The 18636-nt window shown below is 50.1% G+C and overlaps 1 protein-coding gene across 2 annotated transcripts in view; it reads left to right on the top strand.

Annotated features, from left to right (window-relative positions):
* Positions 1 to 4847: 4847 nt before the first annotated feature.
* GRAMD1B (GRAM domain containing 1B) overlaps positions 4848 to 18636 on the top strand; it is a gene marked incomplete at its 5' end in the record, with an annotated part of 176548 nt that continues 162759 nt past the window's right edge. For both annotated transcript variants that reach the window (XM_082659711.1, XM_082659710.1), the window contains one exon: positions 4848 to 5221. In XM_082659711.1, coding sequence (XP_082515837.1) covers positions 4848 to 5221 — 374 coding nt within the window. The remainder of the gene's footprint in view (positions 5222 to 18636) is intronic.

The raw sequence follows: 18636 nt of genomic DNA, 5'->3' as shown, positions 1-18636 counted from the left end.
GAGAAGCTGGACGTGGAGGCTGGTCCACTGTGGTTTAATTTAGACTGTGCTTAGCCAGCATCCTCCAGCACTCTCTAATCACACAAACTGAGTGCAGAAACCGCACTGATGGCTTCAGTGACGAGCTGCTGCACAGGGTGATGAGGTAGGGATTAGAGGAGGGAACAGACTCAGGCTACCAGGGGAGGGCTTGAAGCTTGCTCTCTCCAATTTCACCTGTCCCCGCAGTCCCCACTCCCAGCCCCTTGTCCTTCACCACCCTCGTATTTCTGTTTCACAGTGCAAGATATTAAAGCTGTCCGTGGGTTTCAGGGAGGTATTTAGTATCCAGTAATCAAAACGCCCTGGGCCAGAAATGCATCAGTTCAAATGGACTTTGTTTTAGGCATACGTGAATTGCTTTTATTTAAAAGAGAGAGAATCTGGGGCCCACAGACCCACGATGGTTGGGCCTTTACGAGATCATTCTTTCCTGCTTCTACCTCTAACTGTGCTCCAGTTACCTTTAAAGATGTGCAGAGAAAGCCGCCCTCTAAACCATCTTTGGTCATCCATTCCAGCCCTTAATTGGCCTTTCTCTCGGGAAATGTTTATCATCTAACCTGAATCTCCCACACAGGGTACTACACAAACTCATTTCCTCTTGGTTGGCAACGGAAGAAGCGTTTCAGTACATGATCCGGCCGTGCTTCGTTTTGTATTTGAAGACAGTTCATTACGCTGCTCTTGTGGCCTCGTCCACATTTCTATCAGGATTTCCAGTTCTCTGATAGCAACAAGTTCCTCTTCGTGAATGCCCACTGCCCACTTCTTTCTCTGGTCCGTGAGCCAGCCCACGGGTCTGGCTATTTTGATGTCCTGAGGGAGAGAGAGTCTGTGTCCTCACCTTGAGGGGGGGACTGACTGTCCTGTGGCAGCCGCGTTGGAGGGGACACACCTGTCCGTGCTATTGGGAGCTGCCTGCCCTTGGCATCCCTGGGGCTGGAGGGATGTGGGTGGGTGTGGGTGGGGACCTGCCCCTTCTGCCTCCCACTCGCCTGGGTGGGCACCCAGGAGAAATCTAGCTTCTCACCTGCTATTTTTCACTTAAGTTCCCTCCTGGAAGTTTCTGCTGAATAATGGACTTTGGAGTTTGCAGGGCTCCAGAAGTAGTAGACAGGTGTTGGATGTCTTGTGTCTGCAGGAAAAGGGAGCCTGAACAGTTGAGAATAAACAACAGTTGCTTGGTAACATGAGCTCCTTTCATTAAAGTCAGAGGCCTGGCTGTGTGAGCTGGGGGCAGGCAGGCCTGGCTGGTCTGGCAACACCTGTCTGGAGGGGCCACAGGTGAGGGCAGTTTCCTGGAGAACCACCCAGTCGGCTGAGAGTGAAATATGGGAGACAAGTGGAAGGGTGGGGGGACTTGGGAGGAATGCAGTGGCTCAGATTCTGAAGCTCTTTAGTCCTGACCCCCTGACACCAGCTCCTGTGAGAAATTGTTTTGCAGAACTTTGCACTTCCCTTTCCACACTTGTAAAATACGGATGGAACTGAGTAGCTACACGTCGTTTCGTGACATACCCAACTAAAATCAGGGCTGGTAAAATGCTGGTGCTCCAAGGGACCTGCTTTCCAGAGCTGATGCATTTGATGAGATTTGGGTGGCCTCTAAGTGGCTTCAGTTGACCCAAGTTCTGGCTTTGTCATGGATCAGTTATTGTGTTTTTATCTCTGACCTTGGATATCTTCCTGTGCGTCACTTCAATAAATTGTAAAATGAGGGTAATAACATCTGTCCTCACTGCTAGGGTCACTGGGAAGATAAAGTATTACAGATGAAAGCCTTCGTGACAGTGTAAAGGTTGCTTTACAAACAAAACACACAGGACACTGGACAGAATCAAAGGGAGGGCAAACTTGGTCCTTCCTTTAATGTGTGTAGTTTTCACAGCAATGATGACTTGCAGCTGGAGGGCATTTCATTTGCAAACTAGTGTCCCATTTATCATCTTCCTTGACAGTGCCACAGTGGAAAGGAAACAGCTGAGGGTGGTGGGATGGGGATGTGTTTTTTTTTTTTTTAATTTTTTCTTTATTGAAGTAGAGTTGATTTGCAATGTTGTGTTAGTTTCTGGTGGATGTGTTTTGAGTAGGGTTTTATTGGGTGACAAGTACCTTCTTTTCTTTAAGCCGAGACTTGCAGGTGGAGGTGAGCTAGGACAGTGGCTGGGGGCTTCAGGTACTCTGGGTATCTGCTTCCCAAGTGAAACCGTTGCAGACTTAGTGTGGAGGAGGTTTTCCCTCAGGCCAGGAGAAATGTAAATGATCACTCAACTACTGCTGGGCACAAGGCTTAAATTAAACCTCATAGGGTTTTAGATTTTAGGTCCAGCATCTCTTGTGGGTGGAAAAGGGGCTGAAGTGTGTGGGGGGAGGAAGCTGCTTGTTTTTCTTCCTTTCAAGGGGTGTACATTTAAATTCAGAGGGCGCACGGTCCCCTTAAGGGGGCCAATCCCCTTGCTGAATCTCCCTCTCCCCAAAATACCCATGGAAGCCTCTGGCCCCTGTGTGTGCACCCTCCTGTTTTGTTCCATCTTGTTTTGTTTTTTGGCTTCCCAGTGAACGGTAGTGAGCCCACCCACCTTCCTTTTGCCCCTTAAACACCCGAGACGCCGCTCTCTTAGTTCAACTGCCCCCTTAACAAGCAGGTTCCTTGAACTGAAAAGTTACCAGATCCCCGGCAACCCGCTCATCTTTGGAGGAAATCCAAGGCAGTGAGCAGCTCTGTGGCTTCGCTCCGGACCCTGAAGTGGAGGGACAGCTTGGCTTCCTGGGCATTCCGGAGCCGGAAGCAGTGTCCTGCCGCTTGCCAGGCCTGACACCTGATGGGAAGGAGTTGATCCTTTCCGGGACACATCCAGGAGTTAAAATAGAGTGATACCAAGCCACCCTTGAGAGAGCCAGTGGCCGGATGTGGAGAAGGGTCAGAAATAAGACAGGCCCGCTGTTCCAGGGAGTCATTTACAGGTGGGCCTGGCTCTGGCATTTCGGCTTCAGTCTCTCTCTCTTCTGGAGCAAAACATACTTCCCTCAGATTCCTGGCCTCATGGAGGTTGTGCAGGGTCACAATGCCTGGAGCTCCCCCCATGTGTCATTGCAGGGCATGGTGGACCCATGGCCAGCTGTCACACTTGAACTGCAGGGACATATTTTCTTACAGTGAGTTCTGGTGGTCTTTAGGAATGTGATTTTTTTCCCTCAGCTTTGGGACACTTGTGAAATGTTCTCATGACCTTCATGCTGGCACAGAAGCTGGGCATTGTTTCCCTACTGGACTCACGGAGAGGGGCAGAGAGGATTGGGTGAATTGCACTGTGGACTTAATGATGCACTATTTGTACTCCTGCTGGTCTCTTTGAAAGCCATCATCTCTACTTTGGCTCTCACGTGCAGGACTTACTGGAGAGGCACATGCGCTGTGGGCTGGGAGGAAAGATGGGCGGTAACAGTCTATGATCTAGGAGCTGGGCTGCTTTAGACTCAGTCCTGAACAGGGCTCCTCGGTGAGGTGGATCAGTTCTAGGGCCAATCTCTTAGGGTGGTACCTGGGTCTAGGGAGTGAGGGGTTCAGCATAGCTTGGGACACGACAGGACTGACCCACACTTTCGAGGGTCCATGACCTGGGGACATACAGACGTTTTGTGACGCAGTCCATGCCCCCTGCAGGTTGAAGCAGACTTGATCCAGCCCCCAGGAACGTAAAGGGAATACCCTTAGCTCCCTGAGACTCACTTTGCTGTATGCTTCACCTTCTGGGTGCTCACCTTCCTCTAATTTCATTCTGTGCTTGGGATGGGGCTCTGGTATTGACGGGGTCACCCAGATGCACGGAGATCACTCCCTTTTCCTGACTGGTCCTGTGTGTCCTGTGTCTCTCAGGTCCTACTGTCTGTCCTTCCTCCATATGTCATGTCTGCTGTCCTCGGCTTATTCCACAGAGCTGTCCTCTCTTCTCAGCCTGTCATTTTGGAAGCGGTGTCCAGAACTGCACCCCCCCTGCACCCCAAGTTATTCAGAGAGAGCACCTTTCTCAGGAGAGGAGATCCAGCCGAAGAGTCCCTAGTCTTCCCTCAACCCTGTATCCTGACTGAATTCCTCGGTTCCTCCCTTCCCCTGCTCCCCCTCAAAGAAAAAGCAGGGAGTTAGATTAATGAGAGCTGCCTGGCCAGCCGTCGCTTTGAGAAAGTTTGGGCTGTGATCCTATTTCATTCGGCTGATTGGAGCAGCCTTGGCTCGGAGGTAGCGTCCCTCCCCAGGGATCCCGGGTACAGTTACGCCAGCCGTCGCCGCCTGTGCACGCCCTTTCTGGACAGACGTGACCCTCGCTCCTCGCCCCCTGTTCCTCCTCTTTTGTTTTCATCCAGCGTCTGCTTCCTCTCTCTCTCTCTCTCCCTCTGCCTCCTCCTCCCGCTCTCTGCCTCCCTGCAGCGCCAAGACCGGCTCCCCAGCCTAGTCCGCCGAACGCAAACCGCTGAGAGTTTGCCGAGCCGCCCCTTGGGGCCCGGGCCGCCGAGTCCCGCTCGGGCACGGCCGCCGCCAGCCGGCGAGGGAGCGCCGCCGAAGGAAAAGCAGCGGGCGCCCGAGGGGAGCCCCGGAGGGCGGCCGGGCGGCCGACTTAGACTCCGGGGAGGTCGCGCCGCGAGCCCCAGCGCTCCCCCCTTCCCGCGCGGCGCTCCGGGAGACGAACTTGCTCCGCTCGCGGCTCGAGCGGCGAGCATTTCCTAACGTGAGAGGCCGGGCGCCGCGGGCGAGGGGCGGGGAGCGGGCCCGGCGGGCGGCGAGGCGCCGGGCGGAGGCGGCGGGCCCCATGCCGGCGGCCAACATGATGGAGAGCCTGCAGCCGCCCGCCCTGCAGGTGCCCGAGCCGCCGGGCGCGCCCGAGGGCAGCCGGGTCTGGTCCAGCTCGTCGACCCCCACGCTCCGCCGCCGGCGCTTCAAGATGCGCCGCACCAAGAATGTGCAGGAGCCGAGCCTGGAGGCCGGGCTGAGCCGGGACCTGCCCGGCGTCTTGGCCCCGGGCAAGGAGTTTCTGCAGCTGCCGTCCATCGAGATCACGCCCTCCAGCGACGAGGACACCCCGTGGTCCAACTGCTCCACGCCCAGCGCTTCCCCGCGCCGCAAACGCTTCCTCCTCCGCAAGTGGCTGCGGGTGAGTGAGCGGAAGGAGTGCAGCGAAAGCAGGTACGTGCCTGTCCCGCCCCAGCCGTCTTCCCTTTTCCTCCCCGGCCTCCCCACAGCCGTCGGGGAGGTGGGGTGGGGGGTGCCCAGGGCACCCCGGGGAACCTCGCCGAGGATTGCAGGAGCCCTTCGCCAGGGCGGACGGCTTCCCCACGTGCCACCCATCTCCCCAGTCCAGGCCGGGGGGCCGGTGACTTTCCATTACACGGGTACTCGGGGCTTCATGCTGCGTTCCATCCCATTGGATCCTCACAGCAACATGAATAGTAACAGCCGTAGCAGCTGATGTTTACCGAGCCTTTATCATTCTCGGTCAGTATGATGGGCACATCACAGTCCATCTCCACAGTTAGTCCCCACGAAACCTCTTTGAGGTCGCTACTCCCTGTCAGTCCCATTGTACAGACAGGGATCGTAGAAGGCGAGAGAGGTTAAGTGGCTCCTCCACTCAGACTTCAGTTTCTAAGCTCCATTTCAATTTTTATTATTTCATTGTTGGCCACCCCAGGTTGCCTTTCCTGGCCCCCATGTGTAGAGGAGGTGGCGGAGTATTCGCACTGAGTGAGTCACATTTCTTAGACATCTAGGCCTGGTCCGCACCATGATGGTTTGTGCCAGCTACTTTTTGTCTGGACAAGCGTGGCATCTGAGTAGTCGGGGAGTTTGCTTTCCCTGCGCAGAGGACTGGTGTAGAAGACCATAGGGTAGCTCCACACAGCCTTGGCCAGGGGTTGTGTTTGAGCCAAGCCCATTGCCTGGTGGAGGAGGTGGGCAGTCCTCAGTGGTGCACTGATGTCTTGGACCCTCCGCATTTACCTTCAGGCTCTAGGGCCCTGTCTCCAAACAGTGGTCTGTGCCTTTGCGTGGGACAGGCAAGTGATTGGCCACCTTCCCCGGGACTCCTCTTCCTAGTCTGTTCAATTCCATTCATTTCAGTTCAACAAGTATTTATTGGATGTTCTTGTGAGTTCAGTCTGATACCAGCTAACGGTGCTATGGCCAGGAGGCAGGGAGGGAGGGTGGGTAGAGCTGGGTAGAGTGTGGGGATGTGGAAGTTGAGAAGGAGGATGGGAGGAGACTTGGATAAGAAATCACGGCATGTGAGTTTCCCTGGTATTGAGGAGATGGAATCTTTGGAAGACACATACTCTGTGTGCCATGTGGTACTGACTGTAAGGCAAAGAGAGGAAGAAGACTTCTGGAAGGAAGAGGCTCAAACCACAACACGTACACATAGGTAGTAGAAAACAGGAAGAATATAATGTCAGGGGCATGAGATCAGGAAAGGGGAACAGTAGAGATGAAGGCATAAGAACAGGGTGAGATGTGTCGTTGAGGGGACGCTGAGGAATTGGGCTGGGTTACGCAGATGGTGAGCGTTTTACGCCTGCCAGGCTTCCTTTCTCTTATTTGGTGGTAATGACTGGATGTGGTTATCCCTGCAGGCGCAGATGTAAAGCTTTGTTCTGGGGCTTTTTGGGGACCTGAGGATAGCAATTCTTTCTGTACTCTTACTTCATCCTGTCACCTTTTCCAGAGAGTAGAGGGAAATGGGGCAAGCTTGGTGGGAGCTAATCTTGAACTAAAATAGTTCATCCGGGTTTGTCAGCTTTCCCTTCAAATGTGAGAAACCCTAAAAGAGGCCCTATTTTGATCCTGAGATTCTGCCATGTACACTGAGGACAGAATATGGGGAAGATTCTTACGCTGGTAGCCGGGGAAGGGATAGGGGAGGGTTTGGTTAGATTTAGGGAAGTCTATCTTGGTTTAGAGAGTTTGTCTAAAGGTGCAGTGGAGGGACTTCCCTGGCCGTCCAGTGATTAGGACTCTGCGCTTTCACTGCCAAGGGCACGGGTTCGATTCCTGGTCCGGGAACTAAGATCTCTGCAAGCCGTGTGGCCAAAAAAAAGGTTGAGTGGAATCTTCATTTTTGTTGGAGCAGGAAACATACTTTTAAATCAGGAAGGGTTTTCACCTTCTAGGAGTAGTTTAAAAACTGGCAGTTGGGGAATTCCCTGGCGGTCCAGTGGTTAGGACTCCGCACTCTCACTGCCAAGGCCCAGGTTCGATCCCTTGTCGGGGAACTAAGATCCCACAGGCCGCATGGCGCAGCACACCCCCAGATGGTAGTTGTTTTCAATGGCGGCTTGCTGGATTAGAAGAATATATGCATGTATGTATAAAAAGACAACCTCTGGATTCAAACCCAAGTTTGTCTGACTCAGATCTCTACTCTTAACCACTGTTAAACTGCCTTCTGTTGGACTCTGTCTCGATTGTGGCCAAAACAAAAACCCATCTCTTTTAGGCCTTGGAAGTAGAAGGCTTCTTGGAAAGAAAAGAAGCGGTCAAGTGAAGGGGTGCTTGTAAATGGCCAAGATGATCCGCTGAGGAGGAATTGACATTTAGAGGCAATAGGGCACGAAGAGAATTGGAACTCAAGTCAGGAGACGTGGGTCTAAATTTTAAGGTCTGTCATTTCTTCGCTGTGGAACCTTGGGCACCTCCCTTCCCCTCTGTTTCGTCTGCTCCATCTGTGGATGAATGGGAGGTCTCAAGTGATAGACGCGGAACTGTTTTGTAAACGTCCTCTTGCTGTGCAAGGGGGAAGGATTATTGGCATCATTCTGTGAGTGGCTCACGTGGAGTGGATGTGTGCTTGAGAGTATAGGTTACATACTCACGTGTCCTGGAGCAGCACCTGGGACTCCTGACACGTTACATGACTTGGATATGGTGACTGGAAAGTGACCCAGCTCAGGCTTGGTTTAGGGGAATGAGCACACCAGGCCACGCAGCGTCCTTCCTCTTCACTGTCCCCACCCCAAGTCTGCCTCTCTGCAACAGAGAAAAGCCCCTTTGAGGCCTGCGGTGCAATTCTGTCTGATGTGGTAGAAGGCACGGTGTCAAGAGGGCCTCAGCTTGTGGATTTTAACTGCACAAAGATGAAAATATAAAGAGAATCAGGAGACCCCTTTCTTTTCCTTAATCCTGGGAAGAAAGAAGTAGAGAAAATGGTGAAGTTAGCAGAGACCTTGGAGGCCAGTATTCTGAGTCCGATTTTCTCTGTTTCATCCTTGGATCTTCACTGTCTAGCACTGTACTTGGCCTTTCGTCATGATCAATAGATGTTTATTGATGGGTAAATTAATAACGATTGAGTGAATGATTCCTTTTTCTTTCCTCTTTGGAGTGAAATTATCCTTATTCATGAATCAGGGAAAACTTCCTGGAGGACATGAGTCCAGAACTGAGTTTTTTTGACATGTGACAGCTTTATTGAGATATAATTTACATGCCATGCACTTCAGTCAGTTTTAAAGTACATAATTCAGTGGTTTTTAGTATATTCACAAATATGTGTAACTATCACCACAGTCCATTTTACAGCATTTTCATGACCTTGAAAAGAAACCCATACCCTTTATGTATTACCCTCAATCCCCCTCTACTCCTTGCCCCTAGCCCTAGGCAATCACGAATCTACTTTCTGTGGAGAGCTGAGTTTTGAAGGGGAACCAGAAGCCTCTTGGTGAAGGCAGTTTGGGTGTGTTGGCTTGAAGATGGGGATGGATGACCAAGTGTGGTCTTGATGAGGGATGTGGAAAAATGAGGGTGGTGTGGTGATGGGCCGACAGACTATGATTTATGCTGAAGGGTTTGCATTTCAATTAGTCAGGCCGTCAACAAAGATGTATTGAGATCCTATGGACAGTGTGCTTTGTCTGCAAAGAGGATTCAACTCAACGGGGAGCCATTGTAGGTTCCGGAACCCAGGAGAGATATGCTCAGAATGGTATTGGAGGCAACGAATTCTTGCTGTTCTGTGTGAACCAGGTGTGAGGTAGAGGCCTGAGCCTTGCACTGTTCTTCCAGCACTTACTGTTACAGCTGGGAATTGTCATCTTAGCCACTGTTTAACATAAGGTGGCACTGTTTTTTGCTGGCCGCGTTGCCCTCTGAGCTCCACGGATAACGTAGTCTGAAGTTGATGGGGCAGGCTTTTAGAACTAGTACCTGCGTGTCTGCCCAAATCCCTTGGCCATAACTGGTTGTGGTGATGGTTCAAAACCCGAATTGAGGATTAGAGTCCCTCTCTCACCCGCTGGATTATGGCAAGAGGTCAGAATTGGACAGAGACACAACTTTTGTGTCTCTGTGATGGCATCCTGACATCATTCTCTGGAGGGGGAAAGGAGAGCTGACAAGGGGCAAGGGTGTAGGTGTGGCTGCCCGACAGCAGGCTGTCCTTATGGGGGCCACAGAAGTGCTTCTCTGCTCTGTCTCCCCAGGACGCCCTCCTTATTATTACCTCTTGCACCACTTTCCCATGGCAGTTCTGTCCCCTCTTCTGTGTGACACATCTACCCTGTCATGACTTCTGTTCTGCTGCACACCTGACCTCAGGTGGCAGCTCTCACTGATTCTGCCAGCCTGGTGAGCCTGGTTACCTATCTGGTGCCAGTCTAGCTGGCACGTGGGTTTGCACGTAACGATTATTCCTCATTGGTATATTTATCGTAAGTCTTCATCCCCTCACTCTGACCTTCGGAGGGAGTCTTGCTTTCGGTTTCAGCTCAGTTTCCAGGGAGGAGGCTGATGTGGGCTACACCCATCAGCTCCGTGTGGACCCTGACATCTAGGAGAAGCACAGAGAGTGTGGGAGGGAGGTAATTCATGGCTTTCTTCACACAAAGCATCAAACAGGAGACCTGTGATTTGGCAGCAGATTAAATAAACTATTGGTGCTGGATAAGGTTAAACTAGGAAAAACCTCTCTCCCGGACCTTTATTTCCTTGAGGGCGGGGACTGCGTCTTACTTTCTGCTAAGCGCCTTAAATACACATTTAATCCTCACAACAAACCCCCGGGTGGGTTTTACAGCGGAGGAACCTGAAGTTCAGAGATTCATTTGCTCCTGGTCGCACAGAAGCAAGGGTGAGATCTGAATCACATTCTTTTGATTCCAGAGCCCGGGCTGTTTACAGTTACACTGAACCATCTCTCCGGGGCCTGGGAATAGTTGGCCCTTGCGTGTTTGAGATCACATCCACGTGGAAGGGGAGGTTCTGAAGGAGGTCGGGAGGATGGGAAGGCCACTGAGGATGTCTGTAGAGGTCAGAGGCCAGAGGTCAGCACGGGGATGTGTGAGGGTGGTGCTACATGGCGTAGGTGAACTGCTCCGTGAGAAGCAGCCGACCTTGGGCTGTAGATGTGGTTTCCACATTCAAACAGTCTGTGGAAACTGAGAAGGTAGATCTAAGCCCCGTGGGCTGATTCACACTGGCCAGTTTCCTCCATGGCAGTTGGTATTTTGAGAGTTTCCGTGGTGGTTATGCACTCAGGAAGTGCCAGTTCCGTGTCAGGGGAGAGGCTGGGATTTTCATGGGGCAGGTTAACAGGTGATAACCCTGCCCCGCTCGGTTAGTTTCTCCCAGCTACCGTCTATAGGCCAGTTGCTATGCTGGCCACTGATAAGTGCTTCTAGGGGAACTCCGGAGTTTTCCTTAGGGCGCTTGAATGGCTGAGCTGCCGGTGGGGAATTTCCTCCTTGACCCCAGTGGGTGAGCCGCTGGGCGCTGAAGCAGGCGTTCAGATACAGAGCCAAGCTGGCCTGAGAGCCTAGGAGTGCTGGCCTGGTTGCTGTGTGTACAAGAGCTTTACAAAGTCTGCAGGCTTTGCTCTCTTGGGATTCTTTCCTCCATTGCCCATATCAGTGCAGTGACTCGCTAAGGGGCAGTTGTACCTAGTGTGAAGGGAGATGCTTTTCAACACCTTTCGGGGCGGGGGGAGGTCTCTGAGCTCTTGTCCTGTGACTCTGGAGCCTAAGGAACCTTCCTTCTCTAGGAGGAGATGGTGAAGCTTCCTTCAGGGATGCATAACAGAAAATCAAATGTGGAAGGAAGGCAGGATGGACATGCTTCAAGCTGGGGCACAGAGATGTCAGGCCACGGCCTGCACCTGCCAGCCTCCATGCCACTGCGGGCAGCCAGGTGCCACCTCCTGAAGATAGCCCTGGTGTCAAATGTTGTTCCCTGCTTTCAGACCATGTGTCTGGGTCATCTCATCAAAATCATCACTAGGAAGAGGTGGTTGTTCCTTAGCTAAGACCAGTGGTAAAGAGGAGACAGAGGAGGACACCCACGGCTTTTTCATTTGAGGCCCTGATACATCTTTTGGGTCAGATGCTGGGAAGCCCTTTCTTCTGCATCCTTTGTACGTATTCTAACTGGCTCTGGTTGTTCCACCCTGATTTTGTGGATGAGATAAAGAAAACGGGTGGTTAGGCACGTCTCAGTGGCAGATCTGGGTTACACTCTGGAACTCAGGCCTCTGACCTAAAGTCTGGGCTAATTTCTATCTGTCATGTCTGTGGAGCTTCTTCCAGCCTGGTGCCTCCTTCCTCCATGGTCTGACCACAGAGGTTTTTCGGTCTTGCTGCTTCTGGTTCCAGAGTTTAGTCAGGAAATGTGGGGGCTGAGTGAGGGGACTGAAAAAAATAATCCACAACCCACTTGGTTTTTCCACTTTCTTTTGCAACTATGCAAAAAGAATTTGCCTTGGGGCCCCCTTTGGGCAGGGGTGAGTGTGGTAACCCACGTATTATTTGCTCCAGCAATTAGGAAAATACAGAAAGACGATGGACGGTTAGTTTAGCAATACAGTTTTTTTTTTTTTTTTTTGAAGCAGCTGCGTAGCACAGGGAGATCAGCTCGGTGCTTTAAGACCACCTAGAAGGGTGGGATGAGGAGGGTGGGAGGGAGACGCAAGAGGGAGGGGATATGGGGATATACGTAGCAATACTTTTTTGAGTCTCTCCAAGGGTTTTCCAGCTTGTTGTCTTTTTTTTTTTTTTTTTTACTCAGTTTACTGTTTTTATTTATGTATGTATTTATTTATTGGCCGTGTCGGGTCTTCGTTGCTGCGTGCAGGCTTTCTCTAGTTGCCGCGAGCAGAGGCCACTCTTCGTTGCGGTGTGCGGGCTTCTCATTGCAGTGGCTTCTCTTGTTGTGGAGCACGGGCTTCTAGGTGCTCGGGCTTCAGTAGTTGCAGCATGCGGGCTCAGTAGTTGTGGCTCAAGGGCTTAGTTGCTCGCAGCACGTGGGATCTTCCTGGACCAGGGATTGAATCTGTGGCCCCTGCATTGGCAGGTGGATTCTTAACCCCTGCGCCACCAGGGAAGTCCCCCCAGCTTGTCTTAAAAGAAATTTTTACATGATAAAAGTCAACGAATATTGTATGTGTGATCAAATAACTAGTTACTGTAAAACTTTTGGACAGTAGGGAAAAGGACAAGAGCTCATCATTTTACTCTGCTAACCCAAACATTAGGAGCATGCTTGGTGTATTGTCCCCCGGTATTTTTTCTCATTCAGACGTTTTTTTTTGGCCATGCCATGTGGCTTGTGAGACCTTAGTTCCCTGACCAGGGATCAAACCCTTGGCCCCTGCCGTGGAAGCGTGGAGTCCTAACCACTGGACTGCCAGGGAATTCCCCAGAGTTTCTTTCTAATTGAGACTTTCCTTTCTCATCTGCTCTTCTGCACCTTGTACCTGTATAAAGTAAGGGAGAACATAAATCGAAAGGTTAAGGACAGGTTAAGTCTGTGAAATAAGGAAAATAGAAGGATTTCTGAAGCACTGTTTCTGGAGGAACCATCAGAATGAGACATTTTTCCAAAGGGGGGGATATGAGCCCTCTCATCAAAGAAGATGCCTCTTAGCCTCGTTCTCCTGTTCTCTGTAACCCAAGCTTGGCGTGAGTGCCAGTCTGACCCCTCAAAGCAGCCTGCCTTGACCCGGCAAGCATTTGTTTCCCAGCTGGGTCATTACACTGGGAAGCTCTTCCTGACCTTTCTGTATTCTTGGGATTGGATGGAATGGCAGTAATAAAGGTTACTCTGAACAGGGTGGAGCTTCTCCAGAGAACAGTTTGCCCTTAGCTTGGGTGATACCATGTGTTTTCTCTGTCTATGATGAAACACATCTTCTCGACATGTGAAGATCTCATAAAAAAAAAAAAAAGGGCCCCAGGAAAGAGATCGCATCACCTCTCCTCTCTTGGTTACTTCTTAATATGTTTTTGAGACCTGCTATTGAGAAAATTCTGCTGAAGATCTAACTGAAATCCCCCATGGTATAATTCAAACTCATTCTCTCTTGTTTTGTCCTCAGTGAAGATGAGAGACTATCAGGTCATTATCCTTTGAGAATATTCCTTCAGAGACTTATTGTTAGTAATTTGGGCTGTTGCTCCCAGATTGTAAGATAAGCCTTGATTTGGGCTACCAGTTACTTGGTGCTCACTGATTCTCCGGTGGAGGCTGTGGAGCCCTGCAGACACAGTGGAGAAATTGGCAACCACGCACGTTAGAAGACAGAGCCAGTCTCAGAGGTGAGCAGAGTAGGAAGTGGCCCGCCTGTTCAGAAAGTTCTTAGGGACACTGGACAATTCCTCTGAAGTGCCTTCTCCATGCTTGGACTCCTTCCCAAAATGCCTCTATTAGTTGACACACCTTTTGTTTAGCAGCCAGAGAGATTAGGCTGAAAATGTAGATAACTCAGGAGAAGTAATTCTCAAGTTCAACAAACATTTTTGGGGCACTTACAGAGAATCAGGTGCTGTCCTAGGTGCTTGGGGCACAAAGATGGATACAAGTGGCCCTTCCTTGAGGAGCTCACACCCTGTGGGGGAGACTAGTGTGCAAAAGATAATTTCAGTAGAATATGGAATTTGGACTAAAACATAAAAAAAAAAAAAAAGGTCTGAGGAAAAGATCTGCTGGGAGGGAGATGGGAGGAGGGTCCTGAGACCTAGATTTCACCCCCGAATAGCCTCACTTTTCTCGCACTCAGCTGTCACCCCTTAGTACCTACAGTTCTGGTCTGCATCTCGCTCAGAGAATCTAGTCTTCATGGTAGATGAGATTTGTGTGGTCATTTCACCTTTGAGCAAACTGAGAAGTCCAAGGTCAGTGGACAAAGCTGGTCAGTGGCAGAGATGGCTCTAGAATACTGATCTCCTGCAACCTAACTGTCGTATTCTGCCCACCCCATGTCCCTAGGAGCCTGTCTTGGCCCAGGATGGAGCCATATCTTCATCAGCAAACCCAGGAAGCTCAGACAGGCCTCATCCATTGTTAGGGGCAGGGTGATGGTTGTCCTAGGATGACTGCCTTTGTACCACTCCAGGGGGCTGTCTGAGGCAGCATCGGAGGTAGAGGCTCTGGTTCTGTTTATTTATTTATTTATTTTTTGCTGTGTGGTCCTGGGCAGGTTACTTAGTCTCTCTGGGCCTCAGTGTCTTTCTCCTTGGTAAAATGGAGAGTATACGTTTCTTCTTCATCTTGTAAGACAGAATTTAGTAGATGTGTCTGAAGAATTATGCTCACGTTATCATTAGTTTATAAAACTGAGGTTTCTTTGGTGGTCTATGAGGCTTCTGAGTCTGCTAGTCTGGTTAGTATAAGCTGAACAGTGGTTTGTTGTTTCTTTGATGAGATGTCACTTTTCTGATATATTGATAACGTGGTGAAAATGAGTTTCTAATTTGTGGGCTGCTCTTGGCTGTCTGTCTCTTCAGTGTTGGTCTGCTTAAGGTTCTGAATCCAGGCTTATTTCTTCTTCTCTGTCTCCCCTCCCTCTCCCTCACCCCACCCCCTTTCCTTCTCCTAAATCTACATACTGTCCTTGGACTGTTTTATTCACTCTCTTGAATTTAATTATTCCTGCATGGTGATGATTCTCACACTTACATCTCAGACCTCATCTCTTTCCTGAGCCTTCAGCTCATCTCTCCAACTGGCTGATGGGCATTTCCATTGGAATGTTCTTCAGAACAGTCCATAACTGAACTCTTCACCTTTCCCTCCAAACCAGTTCCTCTCACTCTGTTCCTTGAGGTGAGGGTTGGTACCCTTCAGTTTTGCACAGTTTCCTTCCTTTGGAGGAAGTCTGTCTTCTCATCTCCACCACCATCTCGGCTCCCTGGGCCACCACCATCTCTCACATATGTTATTCAAGCGTCCTCCTAACTGGGCTCCCTGATGCCGCTCACCCTGCAGCCAGAGTTACCGTTCAGTGCCTTGGATGGATGCTTCCTTTTTTTTTTTTTTTTTTTTTTTGCGGTACACGGGCCTCTCACTGTCATGGCCTCTCCCGTTGCGGAGCACAGGCTCCGGACGCGCAGGCTCAGCGGCCATGGCTCACGGGCCCAGCCGCTCCGCGGCACGTGGAATCTTCCCGGACCGGGGCACGAACCCGCGTCCCCTGCATCAGCAGGCGGACTCTCAACCACTGCGCCACCAGGGAAGCCCTTGGATGCTTCCTTTTATTTCTAGGTCTTCACAGACATTGTTCCCTTGTGTGGAATTCCTCTCTTGTAACACTGACCCCCTTGACCACCCTGCCCTTCTTCTCCTTTGGATCTTACCCTAGTTATTGTCCCTCTAGCAAGTATTTCCTGACTCACGTATTTATTACATCTGTGTTCTTAAGTTGTGACTACTTGATCACATTGTAGCTCTCACTGGATCAGAAGCTGTGAGGGCAGAGTTAATTGTGTTCAGCGTTTGTTTTATTCAGTGCTTGCTAAGCTCTTTGCGTGGAATGTAGTAAACATATACTTAGGGAGTGAATAAATCATCAAATGGATGAAGGACTCTAAGGAAATTTGATTTTCACGGAATTCTATTGGAAATCATTTTACAAAGCAGGAAGTCCGCTTGAAGTTGAATGATTATGCCCTCGTGGGCCATTTATGTAAATCTGGATTACTATGTATTGTTTGTCTGTTTTAAGTCTTTTGGTTTCGTTCATGGTTTTTCCCTTGTACTGTGTCTTCCCTCAGACTGCAAGTGCCCAGACACCAGACATGGCCGCTCTTCTAAGGGTGTTCTCTATCTGGGGAGACAGCTTTGGCATCAGCAGGTGAAGAGTGGTTGACCTCTCCCAAAACGAGGCTCCAGAGAGCAAGAGCACATTGGGGGCAATATTTCGGTTTGTAGTCAACCCGGGGCCCAGGTACAGTCTACCAATCGTGGTTAGCCTTTTCCCACCAAAGACCTGTGGCAGCTTTGAAGCCTATTTTTATTTTTGGAGCTGTGGTTGCCGTGGTAACACAGTACATTTTCTCTAGTCTTCCGATTCCAGGTCAGGACAACAGTTGTTCCTCTCGCAGGAGAGAAGGATTTTGTGATAGATGCACCCTTCCTTCTACCCTTTTTCCCTCCTACTTAATCCAACCAATATTTACTGAACACAGATTACGTGCCAGGTGCTGTTCTAGACACCGGAACCAATAGTGAACAAAATAGTTTCTGCCCTAGAGAGCTTACATCCTAGAGAGGGGATAAAGACAGTAGACAAATGAACAATGCAACGTTGATCCCTACTTATTTAAAAACAAGTGACTTGAGCACATCACTGAAAGGGAATTAGTGTGTTTTCTAAAATTGGGAAATCAGGAGTTGTAAAAGGAATGCCTTCCACGCTGCGCTGGAGAGAGATATGTTGGGCGTGGAGCTGGGGGCTGACTCCCCTCCCACCGACAGTAGGACTTCATTCAGTTCTGGAATGCAGATGCACCTGTTTCTCTGACCTCTCCCAAGACCTAGGGAGACATGGTATTAAGCCGGGCCTCTCTCTGCAGCTGTCAGGTGCCAGGGCAGTTGTTCTCCTGGTGTTTTGCTTCTTTCTTCCTCTTTGCTCCAGTGGAAGCCAAGAGCCAAAGGGCTGCCAATACAAATGGCCCTTCTTTATGTCGTGTAATGAGAGCCCTGAAGGCAGGTTGGGAATGCCATTAACTGGGGGACTATAGAGTATGGAGCCTTGAAGGGGGAGCCTGGGGGGAGGTGCAGAGGAGAGAGGGGATGCTGACACCTGCTGTTGGGAGATTCTGGTCAGAGCGGCAGAGAATGGTGCCCACTTGGACACAAATGAACGCAGTGCTGGCGATAGCAGTGTGATAATCTCTCAATGTGGGGAGGATTTGATCCCTTTCTCCGTGATTTACAAGGCCCCGGGCTCCGGAAGCCGGCCTAGAGTATAATTATTCTTTTGTATTTGCCCCAGCACTTACCACAGCGCCTGGCACACACCGAGCCTTCCAGTAACATGCTTCTGGCACGACGCTCCACCACTTCATTTGTTCCCGCATCCTAGGGGGTGGATGTAATGAGTATGTCCACTTGGATTTAAGGGAATTGAAACACGCCCACATCCATACAACTGAGTAATGATGGAAACCTGACTCTAAAAGGTTGTGTCCTGTCACCTTTAATTTAGGCCTTTTTCTGTATTGTACAAACATGTATACATCTGGCATTATACCAAGGCTGATGTTTGTGTGCTGACGATGTGGGTCATTAAAATCCACAGGAAATGGTAAGTAAAGACCAAATATGAGAAGTGGCTGTTTCAGCATGCCTCACCCTGTGAAAAGCTTTGATTGGATTTTACTTCCCCTCCATTCCCTTCCCATTTGGAGGGACACATGAAACCTTCAGGCCGTCACAGCAAGGCGGGTCCAAATTCTGCAAAATCTGACAGCTTGGCTGCTCTGTGCCCGCCACTGAGCTCTGACTGGCCTGTGCCCTTGAAGGGTTTAGTCTAGTGTATTGATTATTCATCCACTCATTTGTTCAACAACAGATTTTAATTGAGTGTCTATTAGGCAGTCCATGCAAGTCATACACATAAATGTAAAATTTGAAAATGTGGCCAGTGCTTCCACACAGGGGACACCAGTAGCCGTTAACATTTGGTAGTCCTGGTGATTGGCCAGCGTTTGTTGTGAAGGACATCCTCTCTGTAGAAGATCTTCCTGAGGAAGTGGGGTTGCATGGACATTTTGTTTTAGGAGAGCAGAAGCAGTTTCCTCACAACATAGGGTCTAGCTCAGTCATTTCACAGAATAGGCAAAGATGGCTCATGTTTAGTTGTCTGGAGAATCCCAGCTGTGAACATGGGGGTAACCAGGGGTTTTTCTGCTCCTTCCACTTTCTGCTGGACATAGAACCATTGACCGTTCCTTTGGTTTCTCCAGCAGAGGATGGGCAGCAAAAACAAAAATTCTGTTTCTCACAAACATCGTTGATGCAGTGATTCAGAATTTAGGTATTTTGGGCTTGTTGACTGCATTTTTCTCCCTCATAGCCACAGAGAATCTAGAGTTCTAGAGCCTCTACCTGCAGTTGCCTGCTAGATTAAGGCCCCTTTGCTTGACAGGTGCTATTTGCAAATAATTCACTTTCACTGTCTTAATCAGCTCAGTAGTATCCTCAGAAGGTTAATAAGAAACAGTTGGCACCGATAGCCTCATCCACCAGAGGGCAGACAACAGAAGCAAGAAGAACTACAATCCTGCAGCCTGTGGAACAAAAACCACATTCACAGAAAAATAGACAAAATGAAAAGG

This window comes from Grampus griseus (genome assembly GCF_964374135.1).
Source record: "Grampus griseus genome assembly, chromosome: 8".
Taxonomy (NCBI): domain Eukaryota; kingdom Metazoa; phylum Chordata; class Mammalia; order Artiodactyla; family Delphinidae; genus Grampus; species Grampus griseus.
This window is presented reverse-complemented; position numbering and strand designations above follow the sequence as displayed.